Below are 25,653 nucleotides of genomic sequence, written 5' to 3'. Positions count from 1 at the left end.
ACTATCTGTGCGATGCTGACTGCTGCCGAATACCGGATACAACTGTGCACTAAATTCAATGAGAATAAACTTAAGATGGATTTCAACTAACTACAGTTCACAAACTTACTTTAGATAATCGAAATATTCCACTACTAATTTTCACTTATGCCTATCAAAATGTGCTGACTGTGCACTATTACGATATACTCTGAATGAATCAGTTCTTCTCCTTTCTGTCTGCTGCTGTCCGAACTGTCAGTCCACTCGGCGACAGCCGCTCAGTTGCCAGGGAGCGGACGGTGGTTTCACCGTCGTTTCGCGGTCAACAGTGTTGCCGGTAACAATGTTGCTTCTTAATGTCACGCAACATCTTATTTCTGAGTGGATTTGTCTTACTTTGTTTTCTCACCAAATTTTCTCCTCACCAAAAAGCTCTCTGCTTAGCTCTTACAGTGGTTAGTATTTCCTACAGGCGCCTGATTGTTCGCTCTCTTCCTGGCGTGGTGTGTTGCCTCTTTACATTCTCACATCCCGTTGTTTCTTTCCCTCTTTACTCCCCTTACATTGATTCGGTCAAGAACCCTCGATTCGTTTTGTTTATAATTTATTTTTCGATTATAGCTATTGCTGGTTTTTGCTAGGACGTGCTTTTCTTCCACCAAAGGGGTGGCCTACTTGGATTTGGATTTTTGATCGATCATGGTTTTCTTCCACTGAAGGTGGTCGTTGACTCGACCCCGGTGACTCCGATGCCTCGGATCATTGTTTTGCCGAATGGCCGATTTCGCAGTTTCAAGTGGAAACAAAGGATGTTTCCATTTGAAACTCAACAATGTAGATTTTTTTTCTAATATGAAACCCAGAAGGCATGCTTCAACTGGGGTTCCCTAGTTCCACCGAACTTAGGTCGCTGCAATATTACCATCCGAATCTCGACTGTGTTATTTCCATTCCTAGAACAACACAACACTGAGCTTGAAATTAGAATTGTAAACTATGCGTGTTTTCTGTATAGGTACTTCTTTTCCGTTTGAACAGTCGATGTTCGCTGAAGCACTCATTTTTCTATACGAACACTTTTCAAGTTATCTAGGGATAATGCCCTTGCAGGGTTAAATCCTTGTTGACGCCACTTTTTCTTCAGAATACTCCATGCTGCGGAGTACAACAACTGAAGTATGTCAATCACGAGTATAATCTATAGCTTAATTTCGTGTCCGAAGTGACTCACTTCGCTACTGGTTAAGTGTGCTTCAATGTTATTATTGGTATTTCCGTCTTGTGATTTTGATTGGGGTTTCCCCGTTGTTGATTAAACTCGGTCGGTCGGTCACGGTCGCCATGTCACAGAATCAACACTGAGTGCTCGGTAGCAGGCATGCTAGTTGAAGTTGTCAACACCTGTCTGCAGTCATTGGACTCCATACAGGAAGTGCTTGTGCAATCAATTTGATCTCAAGGAAAAATATTCTATGAGATACTTAGCTGAAATGAAAATTGATGACATGTGAAATGCACATGTCACATCATATTAACATCCGAATCTCGCAAAAACATGACTATATCCCCCTAAAGGAAAACATGGAGCCTTCTCGAATTTTTCAGCCAAGAGGTGGTCCCTAATCAGTCAATTAAATGGATTATATTCCCTTCACTGTAATTTCTATTAAATATGTTGCAACAAACTAATGGGTGTGGTGGACGTGGCCGGCCTGGTACTTATATAACTTCGTCTAACAGGTTATTACAACCTCCAGTAATGGGTAGTTTGTTAGATTGAGCCCCGGTGCCAGTTCGGTCACGTTCACCAAAAGTTAAAATTAAAGACTTTTTCACCTTGATTTCTATTAAATTGTCTCACTTATTACTGTTACAGACGAGCCACAATCTACTTCCATTTTGATTCTCACCCATGAGGCATCTCGGACTTCGGATATGAAGATTAACGACGCGACTTTGCGATGAAGAAATGAGAATAGCAATGATATTAGCACTGATCACTTTTTTTTCGGATTTTTCGGATGAGTTGCAATTTCCGACCAAGATTGAATGGATTCCAGTGCTAGTTACTAGCAATTTGGTTCTATGCTTTTCTGGAGATTTAATCAAGTTCTTCGAAGGCCACTGGGATCGTTCACTCAAAGAATGACAAACGTCCAAAGGACCTCTTAAGCTATATATACAAGTTACACCGGGGGTTGTTCGGTACGTTTTTTTTAAAAAGACGCGACTACTCCCGATGGAGTTCAAACTTAAACTGATTCTATTCAATTGATTTTCTATATTACAACAAATGCTTACATGCTATATGTCTCGTCAGCTGTCGTTGTCGTCAAGTACGGTTATAGTCTACTCGGCGGTGCGCTGACCCCTGGCGTCAGCAGAAAATATGTGCGTTGGTGCCCTGGTGCACCGGCGCGGCTGTGCTGTGAGGTGTGGCCTGGTTCGGTGATAACTTGGAGCCTTCTAAAACTTTCAACAAATAGATGGTCTCTAATCAGGCAATTAAATGGATTATATTCCTCTCACTGTAATTTCTATTAAATATGTTGCGACAAACTAATGGGTGTGGTGAACGTGGCCGGCCTGGCACCTCGGAACAGTAATAGGAAATATCATTTCGGTGCGATGGAACTTATTTGCCAATAACTTTTGCAATTCCGGATTATCCTTGAATTTGTTACGTCGAAAGGTTTATATCACTTCGTCTAACAGGTTATTACTACCTTCAGTAATGTTTGTTAGATTGAGCTCCAGTGCCGGTTCGGTCACGTTCAACAAAAGTTAAAATTAAAGACTTTTTCACCTTGATTTCTATTAAATTGTCTCACTTATTACTGTTACAGACGAGCCACAATCTACTTCCATTTTGATTCTCATCCATGAGGCATCGGATATGAAGGACTTCGGATATGAAGATTAACGACGCGACTACGCGATGTAGAATTGAGAATAGCAATGATATTAGCACTGATCACTTTTTTTCCGGATTTTTCGGATGAGTTGCAATTTCCGACCAAGATTGAATGGATTCCAGTGCTAGTTACTAGCAATTTGGTTCTATGCTTTTCTGGAGATTTATTCAAGTTCTTCGAAGGCAACTGGGATCGTTCACACAAAGAATGACAAACGTCTTGTCGGTTAGGAAGTGAAAACAGAACTTGTTTTTCCAAAGGACCTCTTAAGCTATATATACAAGTTACACCGGGGGTTGTTCGGTACGTTTTTTAAAAAAGACGCGACTACTCCCGATGGAGTTCAAACTTAAACTGGTTCTATTCAATTGATTTTCTATATTACAATAAATGCTTACATGCTATATGCCTCGTCAGCTGTCGTTGTCGTCAAGTACGATCATAGTCGGCGGTGCGCTGACCCCTGGCGTCAGCAGAAAATATGCGCGTTGGTGCCCTGGTGCACCGGCGCGGCTGTTGCTGCGGTGTGTGGCCTGGTTCGGTGATAACTTGCATAATATGAGTTTGATTTCTACCGACAGGTAGCTCATCATATTACCATCCGAATCTCGACTGTGCTATTTCCATTCCAAGAACAACACAACACTGAGCTTGAAATTAGAATTGTAAACTATTTCGTGTAGCGACTACTTCGCGAGTTAAGCTTCTCGGACTTGAGAGTTCTTTTCAAAAAAAGAAACTTAACTCTACACTGCTCAAAACAAGACTGACTTCATTATTTTCATATGCTATAATTACAGTTCAATATTGCACTATTGGCACCACGCTGTCGTCGATGGTCCTCGATGTCCAAGAATGTCATCTCAGCACCTGGGGGTTGCGGCAGTTGTTGACTGTCCTCGATTCTGCTGATGGTGACGTTGGACTTGTGACCAAGAAAGAACATAACTTTTTTAATACCGTGATTAAGTTTACCACTAGCCTAAACTGTACAATTTTCTCTTTCTTTCTGCAATTATTCAATAAACGGCATAAACCACTGATAAGTCGGTCATATTTTGCATAATAAACAAAAGTAATGACAAATATAAACAAACATCGTTGCTAAGTGCAAACTTTCTATACGGATCAGTTCTCAGGATAAAAACATGAATCGATTCGCAAAAACATGACTACATATATCCCCTTAAAGGAATACATGAAACCATCTCGAACTTTCCTCTCACTGTAATTTCTATTAAATATTGAAGGTTTCGACTTTAGGTTAAAGTCCCGCTTCCGCAAGGACAACTAAAAGTGAAAGAACGGTTGACCACCGAAAACCGGGAGTGTGATCAGAAATCAAGTTCCAACCACCGCGAATGCTAAACTAGAACTGAACTTTATTGAATTCTTTACTTACAGAGTTTCGGGATAGAATTTACACTTTAGTGCCGTGTGCACTATTTCCACATGGATGGCCGGGCAGGGTGTCGGATGTCCCCCTCACACCGCCTGGAGGTTGTTCCTTCTTGTCGCTGTCTCCAGGTTTTTTATGCGGCTCAGGTTTTGCCGCCACTTCCAAATGATGACGACGACGATGACTATGGCGATAAACCCGCCATCAATCGAGTACGATATAATATCGTGAACGTTGGCAGTCGTTGCGCTGCCTTGCTCCACCGGATCGCTGCTGAAGGGCCACATTGTTGCTACGTTGCGTTGGTTGGGTGCGCTGGTGAATGATGAGTTTACTGATTGCGCTTTGCATGGTTGTTGCGCAGTTTATTAGCTGGAGGTGAGGGATCCTCTTCGTAGTCGGCTACTTCATGTACCGAAGATTGTTCCGTGCTGTTATTGGCTGCTGGTAACTCGATTGGTAATGGGGCTAGCAGCCGGACGTTCCGTTTGTAGATGCTGGTTCCGACGCGAACCGTGGCGACACGCACGACTCCATCGGAGCCGGGATGTGTGTTGATGACGATTCCCATGGGCCACTTTGCTACGGGATTATTGTCATCTCCGATGAGGACCACTTGTCCAACTTCCAAATTGGGCTGCTTTTTGGTCCATTTGGCCAAGCAGCGCAGGTGTTGCAGGTATTGCTCCTGCCACTGGCGCCAAAACTGCGTAGTTTGACTCTGGATTCGCTGCCATCGCAATGATAGATTTCCATGTTTAGGCATTTCACTGGGAATGGGAAGAGCCGTCATGGGTCTCCCAATTAGAAAGTGTCCAGGGGTGAGCGGTTCTGGACTACTGGCGTCGGTCCAGACTGCCGTTAGGGGCCGGGAATTCATTATTGCCGACACCTGGTAAAGCACAGTCTGCAGTTCCAAAATATTGAAGCAGGCCCCACGGGCCGCTGCTGAGAATAACCTTTTGGCGACTTTGATGTTTGCCTCCCAGAGTCCTCCGAAATTTGGACTTCTAGGTGGGATAAAGGAAAAGTTTATCCCCTTAGTAGCGGCTATCCCAACCAATTCATTTTGGAATAGCTCGTTGTTGTATGTTTGTGCCAGTTCGGCGAGTTCTTTGTTGGCTCTAACGAAATTGCGTCCATTGTCGGAATAGATTACTTCAGGCCTGCCGCGCAGCGCAGTAAATCTCATGAGTGCAGCGATGAAAGCTCCTGCGGACTGATTTTCCACAACTTCGAGGTGCACCGCTTTGGTGGAAAAACAAACAAAGATGCAGACGTAGACGGCCATCTTGGTCTTAGCTCTGGGGCTCGGCAGGATGTAAAATGGACCACAAAGATCCACTCCGGTATGCGTGAAGGCGGGTGATGGATTCACCCGGGGTCTGGGCAATTGACCCATCTGCTGTTGGAATTTGCGCGGTCTGGCGCGTGCGCACAAAATACATTTGTTTACAACTGCCTTGGCAGTCTTTCGGAGACTTCGCATCCAATATTGTCTCTGGAAGTCCGCAACGATCGTCTCCATCCCAGCGTGGAGGTTTCTTCGATGAATGTGATTCAAAATGATTTTCCCAAAGAAGTGCTCTCGGGGAATTAAAATTGGACGTCGTTGATCCTGAGGTAGGTCGGCTAGACTAATTCTGCCCACGACGCGGATAAGTCCATCCTCGATGATGGGACTGAGGTGCTGCAGAGGACCTTGCTTGGTAGGGGTTCCCTTTTCCTCTAGATGAGCGAACTCCTGACGATAATGGATTCGCTGGAGGTGCTTAACGATTAGCCACTCTCCTGCCTCCAGCTCACTCACAGTTATGGGACCGATATGAGATTCTCTGTTAACCCCACGTCCCCTGATAGTGGTTGACTTGGCCATAAAATTGTTCATGGCCCTATGAATTATGGCGAAATGCCTTCGCGTTCGCCGGAACGAGTTGTGGTGAGGGTACGCGGATATTAGGTCATACACCTCGGTTGTTATGTCGTCCTGGTTCTGTGATGAACAGGTTGCAATGCCTGGTAGGGCTACAAGTGCCTTGAACTGCGGCTTATTATGCAATACGTATTCTGTGGCGTGCAGCCACAGCTCTCTTTTTGTCGTTAAGAGCTTCCTCACGGAAATTCCTCTTGAGACTACGTCCGCGGGATTTTGATCGGTCGGGATGTAGCGCCAATCCTCTTGGTTTGTTAGAGACCGAATTACCTTAATCCGGTTTGAAACGTACACCTCATTGTGGGGTACATGCGAGTGGATCCAGGCCAATACTACCTGCGAGTCGCACCAGTAGTAGGCTTGATCAATGCGAGATGGTATGATGCCGCTTACCTTATGCATTAATTCGGCAAGTAACTTTGCTCCTAAGAGTTCCTTTCGAGGTAGCGTCAGGGCCAGCTGATTGGCCTTTTCCATTGGTACTACGCGGGACTTGGCGCATAGTAAGTTCATTGTTTTCCTATTTTGGTCATCTATGCAGTACGCGTAAATTGCGCAACCATAGGCGAGGATGGATGCATCTGAGAACCCATGCAGTTCCAGGTGTATGGCGTTGCTTGGAATGGCTTGGCGCGGTATGGCCAATCTTGCGAGTTTCGGCAATGTCTTCTTCAACTGTTGCCATTCATGATGTGATTGCGCAGGGATTTGGTCATCCCATTTTAATTTGATTTTCCAAAGTCCTTGGAGCAGGATCTTTGCCGTAATAATTATTGGCTGCATAATGCCCAGCGGGTCGTACAGCCTCAAAATCTCGGAGGCAAGTTGCCTTTTGGTCATAGTAGTTTTGCAAGGATCCTGATCATCCACCAGAAATCGAAATGTATCGGTTTGCGGGGACCATGCAACTCCTAATGTCTTGATGACGTCGTGATCTCCTACGTGAATCATCTGTTCTAGGTCTTCCGTTGCCACGTCGCGTATGGCGGTGGGATCATTAGATGCCCATTTCCTCAAGGGGAATCCTTTTTGAATAATGCGGCTTCCACAGCCTTGCGGCGATTTAGTAGCTCCTCTACTGAATCTCCCCCCATCATTAGGTTGTCTACATAGAAACATTGCTGAATGGCATCAGCAATCTCCGGATGCTCGGGACGAATTTCTTCCCCGACTTCGTGAAGCGCTCGGCATGCTAGAAAAGACGATGCTGCTTCGCCGTATGTCACCGTCTTCAATCTGTAGGTTTGAATTTCCTCGGAGGGGTGGTTCCTCCACAGAATGCATTGCAACCACGAGTCTTCCTCGTGGACGTTTACCTGCCGGTACATTTTTGCGACGTCAGCGGTGATTACCTTATCGTAGCACCTGAAGTCTAACAGTAACTCAAATAGCTCGCGCTGTATTACCGGTCCGCTGTGCTGGATCTCATTCAGAGATATGCCACTTGTCGTTTTGGCGCTAGCATCGAACACCACTCGTAGTTTCGTTGAGTCCGGCTTAATGACACAGGAGTGGGGTATATAATATTTTACCTTTGCATGATCAACTGGGCGGACTATTTCCATATGCTGCATGGCGAGATATTCCTTGAGGAAATCCCTATATTGCTCGTATATATCTGGGTGATGGGTAAGACGCTTCTCCAACGATAGCAAGCGCCTCCTTGCCTGTTCAAAAGAGTTTCCCAGAATCTGAGGTTCATGCTTTAGAGGAAGACGAACGGTGAATTTTCCATCCGGTCCTGTCGTGGTGTTTTTGCGAAAGTGTTCTTCGCAAATGTTCGCGCTGAGGTAGGGCGTCGCTTCCGCAGAGGTCACCTCCTCGAGCGCCCAAAAATGCCTGAACAATTTTTCCAAGTTTAGTTCATTGTCATCGTACCCTTCTGGTTTTTCGGCAGCTGGAGTCTTTTTGTGTTCAGGTTTGGCTTCCACGACAGCCACGGTGACCTGTCGCGGTTTTGGGAGAGATGCTAGTCCGCCGACTAGCCATCCAAGGGCGGATTCCTGAAAAACAGGTCCATTTCCCAGATTAATAGATCTGGGCCCGATGATTTGGAAGAACACCCTGGATCCTAATAGAATTTCCACGGGTTGCCTCTTGTAGAACGTAGGGTCGGCCAATTCAATGTCATCTGGCACCCTTATCGATCCCTTACGAAGGGTAATGCTGGGCTGATCCCCCAATAATCGAGGGACAACCATTAAATCTACCTTTGTTGAAAACTTACCACTCCTTGACTCAATCAGAGTCGTAAGCATATGATTCGTTGCGATACTCCCACCGATTCCATTTATGGTCAGGGGGACTGCGGCGTGGGGCAGGCCAATGAGTTGCGCTGCCTCTTCGGTGATTGTTTCGACTTGGCTACCCGAATCCAATAGACAACGAACTTGGTACCAAGTCGAAGCTCCTCGTACGTTTATGGCCGCTGTTGCCAAAAACACATAATTTTCCCCAAGTCACTTGGGGTTGCTTGTAGAGGTCGAAGCCTGCATGGTCGATCCGTCGGTCTTCTCTGGAGGTGTCGATGGCGAGGAATTTTCCCCCGCCGGCGAGTGCAGTAGGGTATGGTGACGGGCGCCACACTCCTTACAGCTTACCTTTGAAGGGCACTTGTTTGCAGAGTGCCCCTGCGATAAGCAATTGTAGCATCTTCGATGATGCGTTACGGAATTCCATCGTTCCTTGATTGGCAGCTTGTTGAATACAGTACAATAGAATATGCTATGATCGCTGGTTGCGCCGCAGGCGAAACAAGCTTTTGGGCTCTTTGATGATTGGTCCTTTTGATTGTTCCCTTTCGAGGATCGGGAGACGGGGGCTGCTGCCACCGTTTTAACGTTTCGTGCTCCGTCGAATTCAGTATGGCAAGCTAGCTGGTTCGCTCGTTTCTCCAGCTCCGCTTTAAAATCCGCCCACGTATAAATCTGTTGGAGGTCCAGGCTCTCCTCGAGCTTAGACAAAGTAGAGTTGTCCAATTTCCCCTTCACAATGGCTACAAGTAGCCCGTTTGCGACGCAATCCAGCGTTTGGCTGCGTCCTCCGTTGATTTGATGAGCGGCATGAACCGTAGTGTCCACCGCATCGATTAGTGCCAAGATCGCCTTGGCATTGGGGTTTGTAATATTCTTCACCCTAAGTAATTTGGTGAAGTAGCCTTCAAAGGCTATACGGCGCTTGTAGAAGCGCGCTTCTAATTTTTGCCATGCATCGGCAAAAGAAGTCCCTGAATTCTCAAGGGCTTCAATCGAATTTTTCGCCGGCTCGAAGTGCTCGAGACACTTGCACAGAAACGCGAATTTGTCCGCGTCTTCACTTAGCGCAGATATGCGCTTTTCAAAACGGCTCTTGAATGAGAGCCACTCGGTCGGCGAACCATTGAACCGAGGGAGATCGATCCTCGGTAAATGATCCGCCCTGCTGGTGTGCGGCTGAATAGTTTGATCCAGCAGCGGTTCCTGCGCGCGTACTGGAGGAGCTGGTTTTGACGCGTTGGCCAGCTCCTCTAAGGTCACTTTGGCACGTAGGTAGAGCGCCATGAGAGGAGCTCTGCGTTGTTGGGGGCCCTCGATGCCCTCTAGTTTCAGCAAAACGCCTGATGCTTGTGCGTACAGGGCGTCCAGCATTCCAATGGTGCTTGTAACTTGCACCCATGTATGAGGCTGGTCTTTTAGTTTTTTGGCATCTTCTGTCATTTTCTAGCGCCGTGAGTTGGTTTTTGCTGGTCTCTGCCAGCTCTGCTTGAACTGTTTCGTTTAACGACATGTTCACTTTTTACACAAACGGAAACTTAGATCGCACGCGGCGGTATAATCATAAACCGTACGAGTTTTTAGTTTTCACACTCTCCCGTTCGGCGGGAATCACTGCGACCGCGTAAGCGGTAGTAAAATTCAATTAACTTCGCTGCGCTCGGGTAGCATGCACTTTCCTCCGCACTGGGGCACGCTTGTAAAAATCAATTAAATTGGCCTGCTCACTGGCGGTAAGACGTTCAATATTCCCCACACGGGATGCTCACAGAGCAGCACTCGGGCGACGGTCACTTGTTTCAATCACTCAATTACCCACTGGCGGTGATCGCGAATTCGAGTTGCACTCAGTTTTCGTTTGGCTACACTCAAAATGCCCCTTTTGGGGTACAAGCAGCTCAATTCACAGAGACCGAAAGCTTACTTCAATCACCCACGCACGGTGATTACGAATTTGAAACTAAACACAGTCGCACTGGATTTAACCTGGCCATGCACGAGCGGTAGCCCTTTGTTGCGATATTCGGCTCAACGCACTGAGACCGAAATTAACTTCAATCACCTATGCACAGTGATTGCCAAGATCGTACAAATTCGCGCGCGTTACGAGAAGTTGTTTGTTCGTTTGTGATCGTATGCGTAGTCATACGATCACGTCGGGGTCACCAATGAAGGTTTCGACTTTAGGTTAAAGTCCCGCTTCCGCAGGGACAACTAAAAGTGAAAGAACGGTTGACCACCGAAAACCGGGAGTGTGATCAGAAATAAAGTTCCAACCACCGCGAATGCTAAACTAGAACTGAACTTTATTGAATTCTTTACTTACAGAGTTTCGGGATAGAATTTACACTTTAGTGCCGTGTGCACTATTTCCACATGGATGGCCGGGCAGGGTGTCGGATGTCCCCTCACACCGCCTGGAGGTTGTTCCTTCTTGTCGCTGTTCCAGGTTTTTATGCGGCTCAGGTTTCGCCGCCACTTCCAAATGATGACGACGACGATGACTATGGCGATAAACCCGCCATCAATCGAGTACGATATAATATCGTGAACGTTGGCAGTCGTTGCGCTGCCTTGCTCCACCGGATCGCTGCTGAAGGGCCACATTGTTGCTACGTTGCGTTGGTTGGGTGCGCTGGTGAATGATGAGTTTACTGATTGCGCTTTGCATGGTTGTTGCGCAGTTTATAGTTGATAGGCGGCGCATGACATTTCTGAGGCAGCGGTAATATCGATGTACGTTGGACCCATGCGGTCGTGACCGCTGGTCGGCCGGATGTATGCCGCTGATTGCTGCGAATTTGTGTTGACAATATTGTAGCACGTGAAGTGTTGCTGCGGGCGCTTTTTGTCCATCGGTCAATGTTTGCTGATGGACCGTTGGCAGCACATTTATGCTTGTGCTGCGTCTGACCGTCTTGTGCAACAATGTTGCACATCACATTAGAGTTGGATCGATTTTGGGCGCCGGAGCTTCAAGATTAGCACCGGATGAAGTTTAACTACTTCCAAATATGTTGCGACAAACTAATGGATGTGGTGAACGTGGCCGGCCTGGCACCTTGGAACAGTAATAGGAAATATCATTTCGGTGCCATGTAACTTATTGGCCCATAACTTTTACAATTCTGGATTTTTCTTGAACTTGTTACATCTAAGGGCTTATATCACTTCGTCTAACAAGTTATTACTACCTCCAGTGATGGGTAGTTTGTTAGATTGAGCCCCGGTGCCAGTTCAGTCACGTTTACCACAAGCTATAATTAAACACTTTTTTACTTTGTTTTCTATTAAATTGTCTTATTTATTACTGTTACAGACGAGCCACAATCTATTTCCATTTTGACTCGTACCCATCGTGTGGTAGAAATATTTCCGTTTTTATTTGTTTTTTCTTGAAATTAAAAAAAAACTCACCTAGCGTTCCCGCAAGGTTGCGAATTTTTCTGACAATGCATAAATTACGTGGTGAAGAAGAATGGGGTTTACCGGGAATCTTTTTGGAAAAAAAAATCCAAAGTCTGGAAAGAATTTTTCGGTTGTTGAAGGTTATGGAGAACGCAACTGATTCGATCGGTGGTTTTACAGAGAATGATCTTATCTTTATTTTATTCTTAGTGTTGCGGTTCGAAATGGTGGGAAAACTGGCTGATGAACTTACACTACCGTTACTCCTGACAATTCCGGCTTCTTTACTGCATTCCGAATTTGTATCTCTCGATCAATCAATCGCCAAATGAAGTGAGCAATTGATTCCAGGGGAAATAACACGGCCACAATGGCCAAGATATGAATTCGACCGAGGCCACTGAAATTTATCACTACGGCTGCTGATGCTGAAGCTTGACTTTGTTGCTGCTGACTGATTACAATTTCATCGTGATGAATTTGTTCCTCCTTAGTCCCGTTTGACAGCGATTCAAGTTGATTGGGGTCGATGGAACTCCTGGTGGAAGCTCAAGGCGGCTTCGGTGTTAAAACCTTATCTGTTGCTGAAAACGGGCCCCGCGTTCGGGCGCCAGTTACATCTGGAGTCGTTCGGTATGCTTTTTAAAAAAAGACGCGACTACTTCCGATGGAATTCAAACTTAAACTGATATAATATGCTGGTACTTGGGGTTAGGGAGCACGTGATATTTGATGAACTTTCCAGTTTGACTGTTACTCTAGCACTATATTTCAGATTTCAGATTTGTACAATTGAAACTTAAACTCTACACAATTATTACATTTCTACACTACAATATAATTATGGAGGTGCGTATGTACATAACAAATTCTATTTGAACCAATCACTTTCGAGTTGGCTATCCATGCGACATATGTTTTGAAAACAAAAAAAGCCTTTTCTACTGGGTGGCATATTGATGACTGCTCATAACATAGAATGTATGTCAAGAAAGAATGAGAACACGTAGCTTGAATTGGATGGTAATTTGAGCTTTTGTTTAAAAGTGTCCAAAACATATTATGGTTCAAGTAAGGAAAACATGTGCATGTAATAAATTCAAAGGAGGTCGCTACGAAAGTAGGTCTGTTAATAAATTTGACTACACATGCACTTGAGTGTAATGTTGCTAAAGGCAGTTGTATCCAATGCAATTTATGACTTGTTAAATGAAATGTACATGTGAGGTCTGATCCAAACATGTTGAAGTTGTTTCAGATGAATTTCGAGATGAATAAATTAATCAACAAGATTGAGTATGCTACACCTTCCCTCTTAAAGAGAATGATGTAACGAAGAGAAATCATTCGTATATTATACACACACCTTTACAAAAAAAAAATTTAATTTAGATCGAATTGAATTTTAAGCTTTATAGAATATACCTAAGATTATACCTATCTCATTTTTTTTTTCTTCATTTTATTTTACCTGAATACCGATTGAATATTGGGAAAAATATATATATTATATTTCTTATTATTTTATCAATCTATTTTTATGCACTACCATTGTTTTATTTGACGCTATATCTTGAATTGTACAATTTGTTCCTGTTATGTCAATCACTTTAAATGGTCCAATATATTTTGCATCTAGTTTACTTCTATTTTCATTCGTTAAATATACTCTATCATTTATTTGAATATGGATTGGGTTGCTAATTGGTTCATATTTATTCGTTCGGGATATTTTTGTGTTTATTTAAATTCTTTTTTGCGATTTCGTTAGATTTTTGTAGTTTATATTTCAATTCATAGTAGTATTCATTGATATTATATACGGGTTCTATTCCAAGTTTGTGAATTTCATTAGGTAAACTGCATTTTCTTCCAAAAACTAACTCATAAGGTGTAAAACCATGGTCAGTATGAGGAGTAGTATTATATGTAAAAGAATAAAACTTCATCCAGTTATCCCAATCATCTTTCTGATCATTAATGAAAGATCTTAGATACTGTTTAAGCATCTATGATTCCTCTCTAATGATCCAATTGTCTGTGGATGATAAGCTGTTGCAAATGTTTGTTTTATACCTAATAATTTATAAATTCGGTCAAGAACTTCATTCTTGTATTCTGTTCCTTGGTCGGATTTTAAATCAAAAATGTACCATAAATAAGTATAAAATTTTCTACTAAAGCCTTAGCAATAACGGTTGCTTCTTTAGTCGGTATAGGAATTAAAACTATATATTTTGTAAGGTCACATTGTATGCTTATGGCATATCTGTTTCCTTAATACTTATAGGTAAAGGTCCTACAGTATCTATAGATATAACTTCAAATGGTGAAGATGGTGTTGTGGTAATCACCATTTTTTCTTTTGTGTGTCTTATTGTTTTGTTCTTTTTACATCGATTCGCAGGCCCTTACGAATCTAGAAATCGAACCTTTCATATCTCTCCAGGTATACTTTTCACGAACTTTAAGGTACAAGCGATGTTGTCCTATGTGTCCTCCTGTGGGTGTATTATGATAATTTTCTAAAATTGACTGAATTTCATTTAAATCAGTAAGAAACTTTGGCGGTTGATAGATTATAATGCGCATGCTTTTTAACGCTTGATTTACTACAGTCTTGAACGAATTCAAGGGTATGTATTTGAATATATCTTCTAGTAAATGATATTGCCATTTCTTTAATATTCAACAATTTTGCATTATTTTCAAGTATTTTTAGAACAAATTCAAGAATTTGACTTCCACGTTCATTTCTTTGTTTCACGTGCTACAATAATTTTCTTTGCTCTATTTTCCATAATAAAAGTCCATATTTTATTATCAACGTGTACACGAAGTTTCCATAATCGTTTTGTCTCAGTTGGGTTCTCAGTAACATAAGTCAAAAGGTGATCAATCTTTTGATTACATTCTGGTAAATGTAAAGATCCGTTGTTATCATTGTGTTTTACATTAGAATTTTGTTTATTTCGAGTCATTGATCTAGTGTTAACTACTAGAACACTGTCTCTTTTAAGTCATCAGATGAAATTATAATTTTGATAATGCATCTGCACCAGTATTATTTTTCCCTTTAATGTATTCTACTACATAATTGTAATCTTCTAAATCAATACGCATTCTTGTTAATTTTGAAGTAGGATTTTTCATTCCAAACAAGTAAACAAGTGGTCTATGATCTGTTCTTACTCTGAATTGACGTCCATACAAATACGCTTTAAAATAGTTTATAGCCCAGTGTATGGCAGTTAATTCCTTAAGTATAACAGGTTTATTCTTTTCACCTTGGGTAAATGATTTACTTGCAAATGCAATGGGTAAATCTTCATTTCCAAACTTCTGGGATAAGACTGCTCCACATCCAACGTCTGAAGCGTCTGTTGTAAGTATAAATTCATTTGAAAAATCTGGGTATTGGAGAATTGTTGGAGATATTAGATAATTTCTCAAACTATTAAATGCTGTTTCACATTCTGAAGTCCATTTAAATTGAATATTTTTCCTTAAAAGCTTATTTAAAGGTTGTGCTATAGTCGCAAAATGCGGAACAAATTTACGATAGTAATTACAAAATGCCACAAATCTTCGAACTTCATCTGCGTTCGTAGGTGTTGGGTAATTTATGATTACATCGAATTTAGAACTGTCAGGTAAAATACCTTTATCAGTTATGTGATGCCCTAAATATGTTACTTCAGAGCGGAAAAATTTGCACTTCTTTACATTAAGTTTAAGATTGTATTTTCTTAAACGATTAAAAACTGTTTCTAAATTTGATAAATGGTGTTTGATTGAACAACTGATGACTACAATATCATCGATGTATACAAAAGCACATTCGGGAGATAATCCAGCCATAGCTATTGTCATCATACGCTGGAAACTATTTGGACTTACATTCAATCCAAACGGTAGTCGCGTAAACTGATAATGACCAGACTGTGTTGAAAAAGCAGTATATTTTCTGAATCATTTTCCAAAGGAATTTGATGAAATCCAGACATCAAATCTAAAGTTGTAAAATACTTCGCTCTACCAAGTTGATCAAGAATCGTATCAATTTTGGTAATGGGAATTTATCAGCCATTATTTTTTGTTAAGTTGTCTGAAATCAACAACTAAACGCCACTTCTTTTCTCCATTATCTGATTTTTCGGGACCAAAAGTATGGGTGAATTGTAAGATGACACAGATGGTTCAATAATTTTATTTTGAAGCATCTTCTTCACTTGACTTTGTATTTCATCATGCTGAGCATGTATTGTCTTGTAATTGGGTATATACGTTGGAACAGCATCGTTTAACACAATGTTCTGTGAATAAAATTATTGGTAGTTAACTTTTCCTCTGGTAAACAGAATATATCTGCATAATCTGTAATGAGTTTATTGAAATTTTCTGTGAACTTTCTGGTAAATTGCAGACATCTAACTCCTTCAAAATATTCTGTACTCTCTCTGTAAAACTTGTTTATTTTTGAGTATTTCATTATGGAAGAATCCTTCAGTGGCTCTAAAATTGGATTAAATGATAAATTTGAACAATATACGGGATTATCAGTAGTATTTATAAATTTTACATATGGCATTTCTGGCGATATGATAGTATTTCCACAAAAATTCCTGGTAGAATTTCTTGTGAATGTACCACCACATCTTCTTGAATATGCAAATTTGAAATTTTTCGAATTACTTCACTTCTGTTAGGCAGAATAAATCCATTGTTTACGTTATCCTCAATTGAATTGAAATTTTTATATTACCAACATTAAAAATGTAATAACCATGTTTCATAATCAATTATGCATTTATTATTGGTTAGAAAATCTCTTCCTAAAATGCCATCTGTCGCAATAGGAAAGTTGCTAGGCACCATATGAAAGGTATGCCGTATTGATAAACCATGTTCAAAATGTAGGTCAGTTATCAGAAGTTGCTAGTGTATAAACAGTTCCACTGGTTATACCCGTTAACCTTGTTTTAACTGCTGTATCAATAATTTGTGTTGGATTAATTTTGTCAGCTTTAAAGAGCGATACGTCAGCTCCACAATCGATTATAAAAGTAAACTTGCGATTTGCCATGTGAACCTCAGCTGTTATGAAATTTGATGCGTTTAAATTAATGGTAAAGACGGTCATTTGCATTTTATTCCTATTTGTATTTACATTCGCCGGTCTAAAAATGTTGTTGCGTTTGTTGGGGTTGCTGGTTTTGGTACAACTTGCGCATACGTTTGGGTGGCTTGGCTCGGATGAATAGAACGATTTACAGATTGGTTAGTTGTTTGCATTTCGAATGTATTGTCTTGATAAGTTGTAACATTTCCAACTTGTGGGTTTAAATTAGAGAAATAAACACGAGAGAATCTGTTGCTGTTATGGTTTCCAAAATTCTGAAAACGATTGTAACCAACATCTCTATTTCGGAAATGGATATTTCTATTTCTTTGATTTGGAGTGATTAAAACTTCTGTTTGGTTGTCTATTATTGAAAGTTCTGGAAAACCGTGTTCGATCATAACGATTGATTTCGGTTAGAATATGCATCTCGCGAGAAATTCGGTCTAAAATTTCTTGGAATGGTATCAAATTTACGAGTTTGTATATTTTTGGTTTGCAGAATTGCAGAAGTTTGAGTTGCATCGGGAACATTCTCAATCAAGACATTGATTGCATCCTTCAGGGTGTCAAATTTCCTATTTTCAGCATCATTTTTGTTTCGCTGCTATAAGATTCCCTTGCCATGGTCTGTATGGCAAGTTTAATAGCCATTTTCTTTGTTATTGTCAGCAGGAATTTCTTCTCTGATATAAGCTCCAGTCAGCTTGTCAGAAAGAAATTCTATTTGTTTTGTAAAGTTCTGTAGGTCATCGATATTTTTGAGTTTCAAATTTTTCAGACTTGATTGCGCTAAATCTGAATTACTTTTATCAGAACATTCTGATTTAATTTTATCGATTATCTCATCGAATTCCAGTGGTACGGGCCACGAAGAGGTTTCGCGCCTTGCCACTTAATTTAGTTAATATTATTTTAATTGCAGCCTCCTTTTGTCCAGCTGGTATAATTGTTTTTGACCAATGCTACCGCATCAGTAAAAGATTTTACTCCCTCGACGTTCCCATTGTATGATGGAATTAGCGTCGCTAGCTCGGAAGCTGTTTTTATATCCATAGCCATGTTTAGTATACGATTATGTTTCACTCTGGAGTACCAAATAATTATTTTAGCAATAGTTTTTACCCTAATTTTAACTTTAGGTTGCTTTAAACCTTCTAATGAAAATTTATTTTGGTCGTCTTCCTGAATTGTTTCTGTCTGACCATCATTCAAAATTACTTCACTAGTATCCAGTAATGTAATGCATTGATTGTATCTCAATTTTACCGCAGAATAAGTTTCAACTTCTGAATTCCACTCTTTTGCACTAATTCTATGTTCATAACTTTTCAGGATTTTTCTATAACGTTCAATATTTTGATTCAAATTTTCCTTTTATTCAAAAATATTCTCCAATGATCTTGCTCTGTTTTTACTTTTCTGCAAATTTTAATGCTCTTTAGAAATTAATTGCTCAATTTCGCGCAATTGATTTATTGATTGTTAAGATCTCAATTAAGTTGATATGCTTATTCTAATTTTACTAATTCCTTCCAAGTTCTAGGGTATTTTAGATTCCTTAGTAAATTCTGGTTGCCATTTTTCACTCATATATGAAATTTCAGCAAATAATTCCTTATCAAATGTACCATTTATCCTTAATTCATTGTTTTTCCTATCAACTTCTAAGGCGCGCACATAATCAACATTGTGCCAATTATTTAGCTCTGCCACAACTCTGGCGGATCCGTTCATTTTTGTTTCCATTTTGCGATTTAATTTAATTTACAAGGCTCAGAAATTTTTGATAACATAAGAAAATCAATCATAATAGATATTCCACAATAATCTAACACTTCAATAAGAATAGATATTCCACAATTATGTTTATCATGTAATTGAAATCCATCAGCTGACTTACATTATTTTACGCTGGTGCTCCTTGTTGCATTCATAAGCTGTTACGTTCCTCCGTCACCTTTCTCCTCTTCCTTCGGATATCCGGCCTGCGGGCGCCCGCCGACAGTGGTCTCGCCTGCAGTTGAATGTTTATTTTCGTTGTTCTCTTCGCACCAAAGGCAGAAATATGCATTTTTTTTTCACTTGTATCGTCACCGGTGGGTCACTTCATCATCAATTAGTGTTTGTTTTGATTCTTCTTTCGCCAATGCATGTACAAAGGTTACGCACAGTTATTTAGTAGGAGCCATGTGTAAAAGCAGTTATTTTTTTTTTTTGTGTCCATGCACTGCACCGTCGCATCTCACTGTTAATTGTTTTTGTTTATTGAGAACTGTGTCAACTGGGGTGCAATAATTTTCACTCCGCGCTCTATACTGTTTGCGCAAATACAGCCTTTTTGGCGGCTTTTACCATCATTTTCTTAGCCAACTTCACCATTATTTTTAATTATTATCCAAAGAGTTTGATAATTAATAAGCACAAAATAATATTCAACTTCGCACTATGGTCTTCGTGGAAGCCTGTATGAACTTCCTGATTTTCAACTATGGTGACTGTTTGATCGCCGATAGTTTTAGCACTTTCTTCTTTAGATGCTCCTTTGCCCATTTTATTTGCATCTCATTTACTGCATTTTAAGAAAATGTTTTCACTAATGCACTTAGCACTTTTTTACTATCACTGATTTTTTAAAGTCCGAACATTGCACGTCCGAAAGTCACTCGTCGCCATATAATATGCTGGTACTTGGGGTTAGGGAGCACGTGATATTTGATGAACTTTCCAGTTTGACTGTTACTCTAGCACTATATTTCAGATTTCAGATTTGTACAATTGAAACTTAAACTCTACACAATTATTACATTTCTACACTACAATATAATTATGGGAGGTGCGTGTATGTACATAACAAATTCTATTTGAACCAATCACTTTCGAGTTGGCTATCCATGCGACATATGTTTTGAAAAACAACATATGCCTTTCTACTCGGGTGGCATATTGATGACTGCTCATAACATAGAATGTATGTCAAGAAAGAATGAGAACACGTAGCTTGAATTGGATGGTAATTTGAGCTTTTGTTTAAAAGTGTCCAAAACATATTATGGTTCAAGTAAGGAAAACATGTGCATGTAATAAATTCAAAGGAGGTCGCTACGAAAGTAGGTCTGTTAATAAATTTGACTACACATGCACTTGAGTGTAATGTTGCTAAAGGCAGTTGTATCCAATGCAATTTATGACTTGTTAAATGAAATGTACATGTGAGGTCTGATCCAAACATGTTGAAGTTGTTTCAGATGAATTTCGAGATGAATAAATTAATCAACAAGATTGAGTATGCTACACTGATTCTATTTCACTGACTTCCTATATTAAAACAAATGCTTACATGCTATATGTCTCGTCAGCTGTCGTTGTCGTCAAGTACGGTCATAGTCGGCGGTGCGACGACCCCTGGCGTCATCAGAAAATATGCGCGTTGGTGCCCTGGTGCACCGGCGCGGCTGTTGCTCTGGTGTGTGGCCTGGTTCCTTGATAACTTGGAGCCTTCTAAAACTTTCAACCAATAGATGGTCTCTAATCAGGCAATTATATGGATTATATTTCTCTCACTGTAATTTCTATTAAATATGTTGCGACAAACTAATGGATGTTGTAAGTTGTAAACTTCCTCATACAGGGAAGTGATATAAAATAACGACCGAACTCGTTAAGTTTTCGACTTGAACTGAATTTTTATTTTTCAACATGTACAGAGTTTAGGTAAGAAATTTTAGAGTTGTGGTGCCGTGTGCTCCAATCCATGCTTGTCCCTCCTGGTGCGGGCTGCACCGGAATCGCTGATTCAGCGGGCATCGGTGGTGCCTGTTCAAACGCTGAGGTTGTTTAGCCTCGTCGACGTCTCCAGTGATTTGAGCTGTCTGCATTACGCCTCCATTTCCACACAATGAAGGCTAATACAATTGCTATTACAAAGAGTACGTCGACCGCGTACCTGGTCGCCTCGTGCGTGGAGATGTTGTTCTCCACTTCCACTTCTGGGTTGCTGTCTGAGAACGGCCACATTGTTACTTAGTTGTTGGTTAACGATAACTGATACCACCCAAGTGGCGGTACGATCGAAGTTGACTCTTTTCGAACTCAATGTTGCTGGGCGCACATTTGTTGCTGACTATGTGCTTGCATATATCGGGTGGCGTGATGCCACCCATTTGGTCCGTGGGGCATATTTCCTGTCGATTTGATGGTTTTGAGCAATGTTTTGTTTATTGCTTCAATGTTTACCGCGATGGAGCTGCCTCATCAGCTTCATAACGGAATGGGGTAACTGCCTATTTTGACCGTGAATACTCCTATTGATTTTAGTTACTTCCAGATGTGGTAAACGTGGCCGGCCTGGCACCTCGGAAAAGTGATAGAAAATATCATTTCGGTGCGATGGAACTTATTGGCCGATAATTAAACTTAAACAAATTTTGCTGGATTTATCTGGTTTTCGTTTTTAATTAAAATTTCTGTAATCAACTTGTACAATTCTTTAACATATTTTTGTTTCTCACATAACGTTTTATATAAATAATTTCTGTACGGGTTTTTGATGAAATTCGATTTAATTTTGATCAAATTGTTTAAATGACGTTCAATGTCACCCTCAATTTCCATGTGATACTAGGCTTATATTACCTAGAATAGTTTAAAACTCGTTCGTTGCATTAGGCTATCATACTAAATCCAATTAAATTTTAGTTCCAAATTTATAAATATATGGCTTACAGGTTCCACTCACTAGATTACACAATATGCACTTTAAAAGGAATGGTAGACTTTACATCAAAAGATTATAAAAAACTCACTTTTTTTTTCGTTGACGGGTTTATCCATGTTCAGACGGGAGCGATGGTTGGTTCGTTCTTGCTGGAGTACACAGGGGTCACAGGGGCTCAGGCGTTGCGTTTTCTTAGGGGTTACGGGGACCCTCGCTGGGGTTGCAGCGGTCGCAGGGGTCGAAGGGTTTCGCAGGGGTCGCAGGGGTCGCAGGAGTCGCAGGGGTCATCTATTGCGAAATCACTTCATTCAAATTCGCGAGTGATCGCGATTTTATTAGCGCGCTTTCTCTCGCGTTTAACGATCGTTCTGTACAAGGCTAGTACTAATTGAAGCGCCATAAGGCCAATGATAATATTGAGTTTAATATCATGGCTCAGATGGAAATCAGTATGGACCTCTTGTGTGTTTATAATCGTGAGGTCATGATCTCCTTTCTGATTCACTTTTGGGGATGATTTCTGAGCGAAAATGTCACAATATCGTTCTTATTAAACTTGTTTTCCATGCGCTTCGTAAATTTCCTTTGCTCTTTGATCACGTGCACTACGGTTTGCGATGATAAATAACTGGATTAAAGCCGTATAATTTCTTTTAACACATCAGTTGCGATATAAAATCTTCTCGTACTCGATACAGCATCATTTTTACTTTACAATATAGAACTTCACTATTTGCCATACACGATATTTATCATACTTGGATTTAAACTCCGCTATGTAGAGAACATCCCGTTGCTGGGCGCAAATTTTCTTTTGTGCGAATCGGTGCCAAGGTAAACCGATTGAGCGTAAAAGATTGTGACGGATCCCCCTGGGTCAACCCAGTCCACTTATCTGCTCCGGTCGGGAACTTCTCTTTCTCTCCGTCTTGTTTAGTCCTAACGGAATGTTTTCCGCCGCAATTCTAACCGCGGTTTCGCTTGGGCACTTCCAGACCTGATAAACTCTCCTTCTTTCCATCTTGAAAAGTTGAAAGCTTTCAAACGTCGTTTCTATAGCTCGGTTCACTCGGTAAAATTCTCAGACAAAAGTTTTGAAAACGGATTGTTTTGTTTCCTTGCGCTTATTTGCATTCGAGATTATTATAGGCGAAACTCTGATAAACAAATGAACTCTGCATTGTATGTTCTTGGAAAATATGCTAAATGTAAAAAAAATTAAGCATGTACTCATGATTTGTAGTTTTATGATTTAAGGAAAAAAATATCATGAGAAATTATTGCCATTAAATATGTGAAAATGAATGAGATATATAAAAATCATATATGAAAAATACATAAAACACAAATGGTTTGTAGACACATTGCTAAATCCGACATAAGCAAATTACGATTGTTCAGTTCAATTATATGTAAAAAATCTATACGACATATTTGTAGGAAAGTAGGTGCTTTTCAGGGACATTATTTCATTGAGAATATAGGTGTAAAGCAGTTTCAACCATGAGGGATATTGGTAAGATATTATAGAGAATAAAACAAATAATCTTCAAAACCGTCCGTATTTTATTTCGTTGTCATGATAATACACATTCCTTCCTCCTGATACACATTCCTGATCTGAAGCATCACCCCGGCTTCTGACAAAAGCTCCTCTTGCACTTTTACTGACCAGTCAGCAACCTTCCAAAAGCTCCAACTGTATGAAGACTGCTCGATCTCGGACTGCGATTAGGTCTTTGTGGCCTATCCATCAACACTATGTTGTTATGGGCCCAGTATGATTCCACTGCGCATTTTCCGTCTACAGCGAGATGTCGCATGCTTCCTGACATTCCAGCAGAAAATGCGTTGTTGCAATAAGATATTGAATCCAACTGTCTAAATTCAATACATATTAAAACAATACATATATTGAAGCCATCAAGCCAATTTGACCAGCAGCGAACGCGTCTTTTCAGATTCGGCGAACATCTGTTTCAAAAAGTGCACTCTTCCGATACAAACCTTTATATTCTTCTTTCAAAATAATCGATTTAAATATTTTGTATTATCTGTCCTTTTTAAAATATGAACTTTGGTTCTGAATATTGAATGAAATTCCCTGAAGAAGGTGAAATATACACCGAAACGTCGGAAAATAGACGCAATAACGTTTTAGCTTCTTCAAAAGGCTGAAAGACCCGATAAAAGTCAAACAAAAACACAATAGTAGAAAGCATCCCCTGAACTTATTTTCGATACAAAAATTCAGTTTTTCTTAACATCTGGGATTTCCCGAGACATACAAAAAAAATCATCCCGAATCTCTGGACAGCAAAAATGGCCAGGAAATGGAATCTCTACACAGTTTTGCACAGCACATGAAAGCTCTCACCAGTCACCATAGCTACACAGCAAAATAAAATATCGACCGTGAATTAAAAATTTTCGTGCAAAAATAGGAAATCGCCAATAAAGAAATTAGGGTATGAGCAATAAACAAATATGAAATTTCCACAAATAATGCACAATTTACATAAACAATTAAGAAAGAAGCGCGATGGATCAAATAGGTCGGAGCTCTATGACAGACAAAGAAAAAAAAACATTGAGAATTTTCCACAAAACAAAAATAAATTAACACTTTTAAAAGCAGAAATTGCAATTATAAAAAAAAATCAAATTTTCCCCAAAAAAAAATACAAAATTTTCATAAATAAATAAAATTGGCAATAAACAATTACAAAATTTTACACTAAATAACATTTGAGTGGTATCTATTAGAAATTCAAAAGACGTATTACAGGCATACCTCGATAGTACGTACACCTCCGTAATTTTAGTGTACGTACTATCGAAGCGTACAAACTATCGAAGCAAAAAAAAATCGAACAAAAAAAATTTTTTTTTTGCCTTTCTATTTATTTGGGAGTGGTGTAATGTTTATAAAACCGCTCGGAAGCCAAAATTTCGATAGAAGGCTCTGTATTCTAAGCAAATTTATATTTGATATAGTATACAACAGACCAGCATGACTCAGTTTTTTCTTAAATTGGTGCCTACATTTAGCGCAAAATTGCGCAAATTTATCGTCCTTATAAATGTGAGGCTATTGTTTTTATGAAATATTGTATGTTAATGATTCGGAATATCCATAAATTACATGATATTTGAGACGTTTTAAAGATATGTTACACATCATGCATAATTATGCATGTTACTAAAAAAAAGTGACGATTGGGGGTTGATCACAACATTTTTACGTTACGTATTTTATGGATTCCACCTATAGATTTTATGCAAATCAAAAGCCTTAAGGATGTCCTGAGCTGTCACTGTCGTTGCGATTCTATTGGCTCCATTGACGCTTCCTTACCAAAGCGTCAAACTGTCAGCTATAGCAACAAACGCATCGCGTTGATTCGGAGGAACCTTTATTATGATTCGTAACTATATACACCCAGGTTTTTTTTTGCACGGTTTGGTTTTAGTCGTTTAAGACCTTCAGGATCAATGAAGCAATGAGTTAACCCCACCAAAAAAATTCACAAAAAATCAAAGAAAATTCAGGGGGTATTTGAAAAGCTGTAAAAGTTCAGGTTAACCGAGAAATTAATGAATTCCAACCGCGTAAAAAAAACCTGGGTTCCTGGGTACCTAAGTACATTACACTAAGATGAGTATCAAGATAACAAACAAAACTGATTTCTTACTTTCTAAGTTATTTTAATTTTCTCGTCTGTAAAATCGTTTTTTATATGCCTTTCTCGTACAACAATGTGTAACGAAAAGGCTATAAACTCCAAAAAATGATTTTTTGATAGGAGGCCTGGAGGGTCGACTTTTATATACTTGATCGGTATCGGCTTGATGAATTGAGGTGGTGTCTGTCAATAAAGAATTTAAATCTAAATCATTGAATGTTGATCTACTCACAAACTGC

At 40.1% G+C, this 25,653-nt stretch overlaps 2 protein-coding genes across 2 annotated transcripts; both read right to left on the bottom strand.

Moving 5' to 3' along the window:
* Positions 1-4,627: 4,627 nt before the first annotated feature.
* On the bottom strand, positions 4,628-7,180 carry LOC134221856 (uncharacterized). Its single transcript, XM_062701030.1, has one exon. The coding sequence runs from the start codon at positions 7,178-7,180 to the stop codon at positions 4,628-4,630; it is 2,553 nt and encodes an 850-aa protein (XP_062557014.1).
* Positions 7,181-7,242: 62 nt separating this feature from the next.
* On the bottom strand, positions 7,243-8,430 carry LOC134221855 (uncharacterized). The gene has a single exon (XM_062701029.1). It carries the CDS (start codon positions 8,428-8,430, stop codon positions 7,243-7,245), a length of 1,188 nt encoding a protein of 395 aa, XP_062557013.1.
* Between the last annotated feature and the right edge of the window lie 17,223 nt (positions 8,431-25,653).

The sequence above is a fragment of the Armigeres subalbatus genome, chromosome 3, assembly GCF_024139115.2.
Source record: "Armigeres subalbatus isolate Guangzhou_Male chromosome 3, GZ_Asu_2, whole genome shotgun sequence".
Lineage (NCBI taxonomy): Eukaryota > Metazoa > Arthropoda > Insecta > Diptera > Culicidae > Armigeres > Armigeres subalbatus.
The sequence above is the reverse complement of the archived record's forward strand: the minus strand, read 5'-3'. Positions and strand labels throughout refer to the sequence as shown.

What these genes read in the sequence shown, in the direction of transcription:
- LOC134221856 (XM_062701030.1), bottom strand. Translation starts at nt 7,180, where the DNA reads ATGATTCACGTAGGAGATCACGACGTCATCAAGACATTAGGAGTTGCA.
- LOC134221855 (XM_062701029.1), bottom strand. Translation starts at nt 8,430, where the DNA reads ATGGTTGTCCCTCGATTATTGGGGGATCAGCCCAGCATTACCCTTCGT.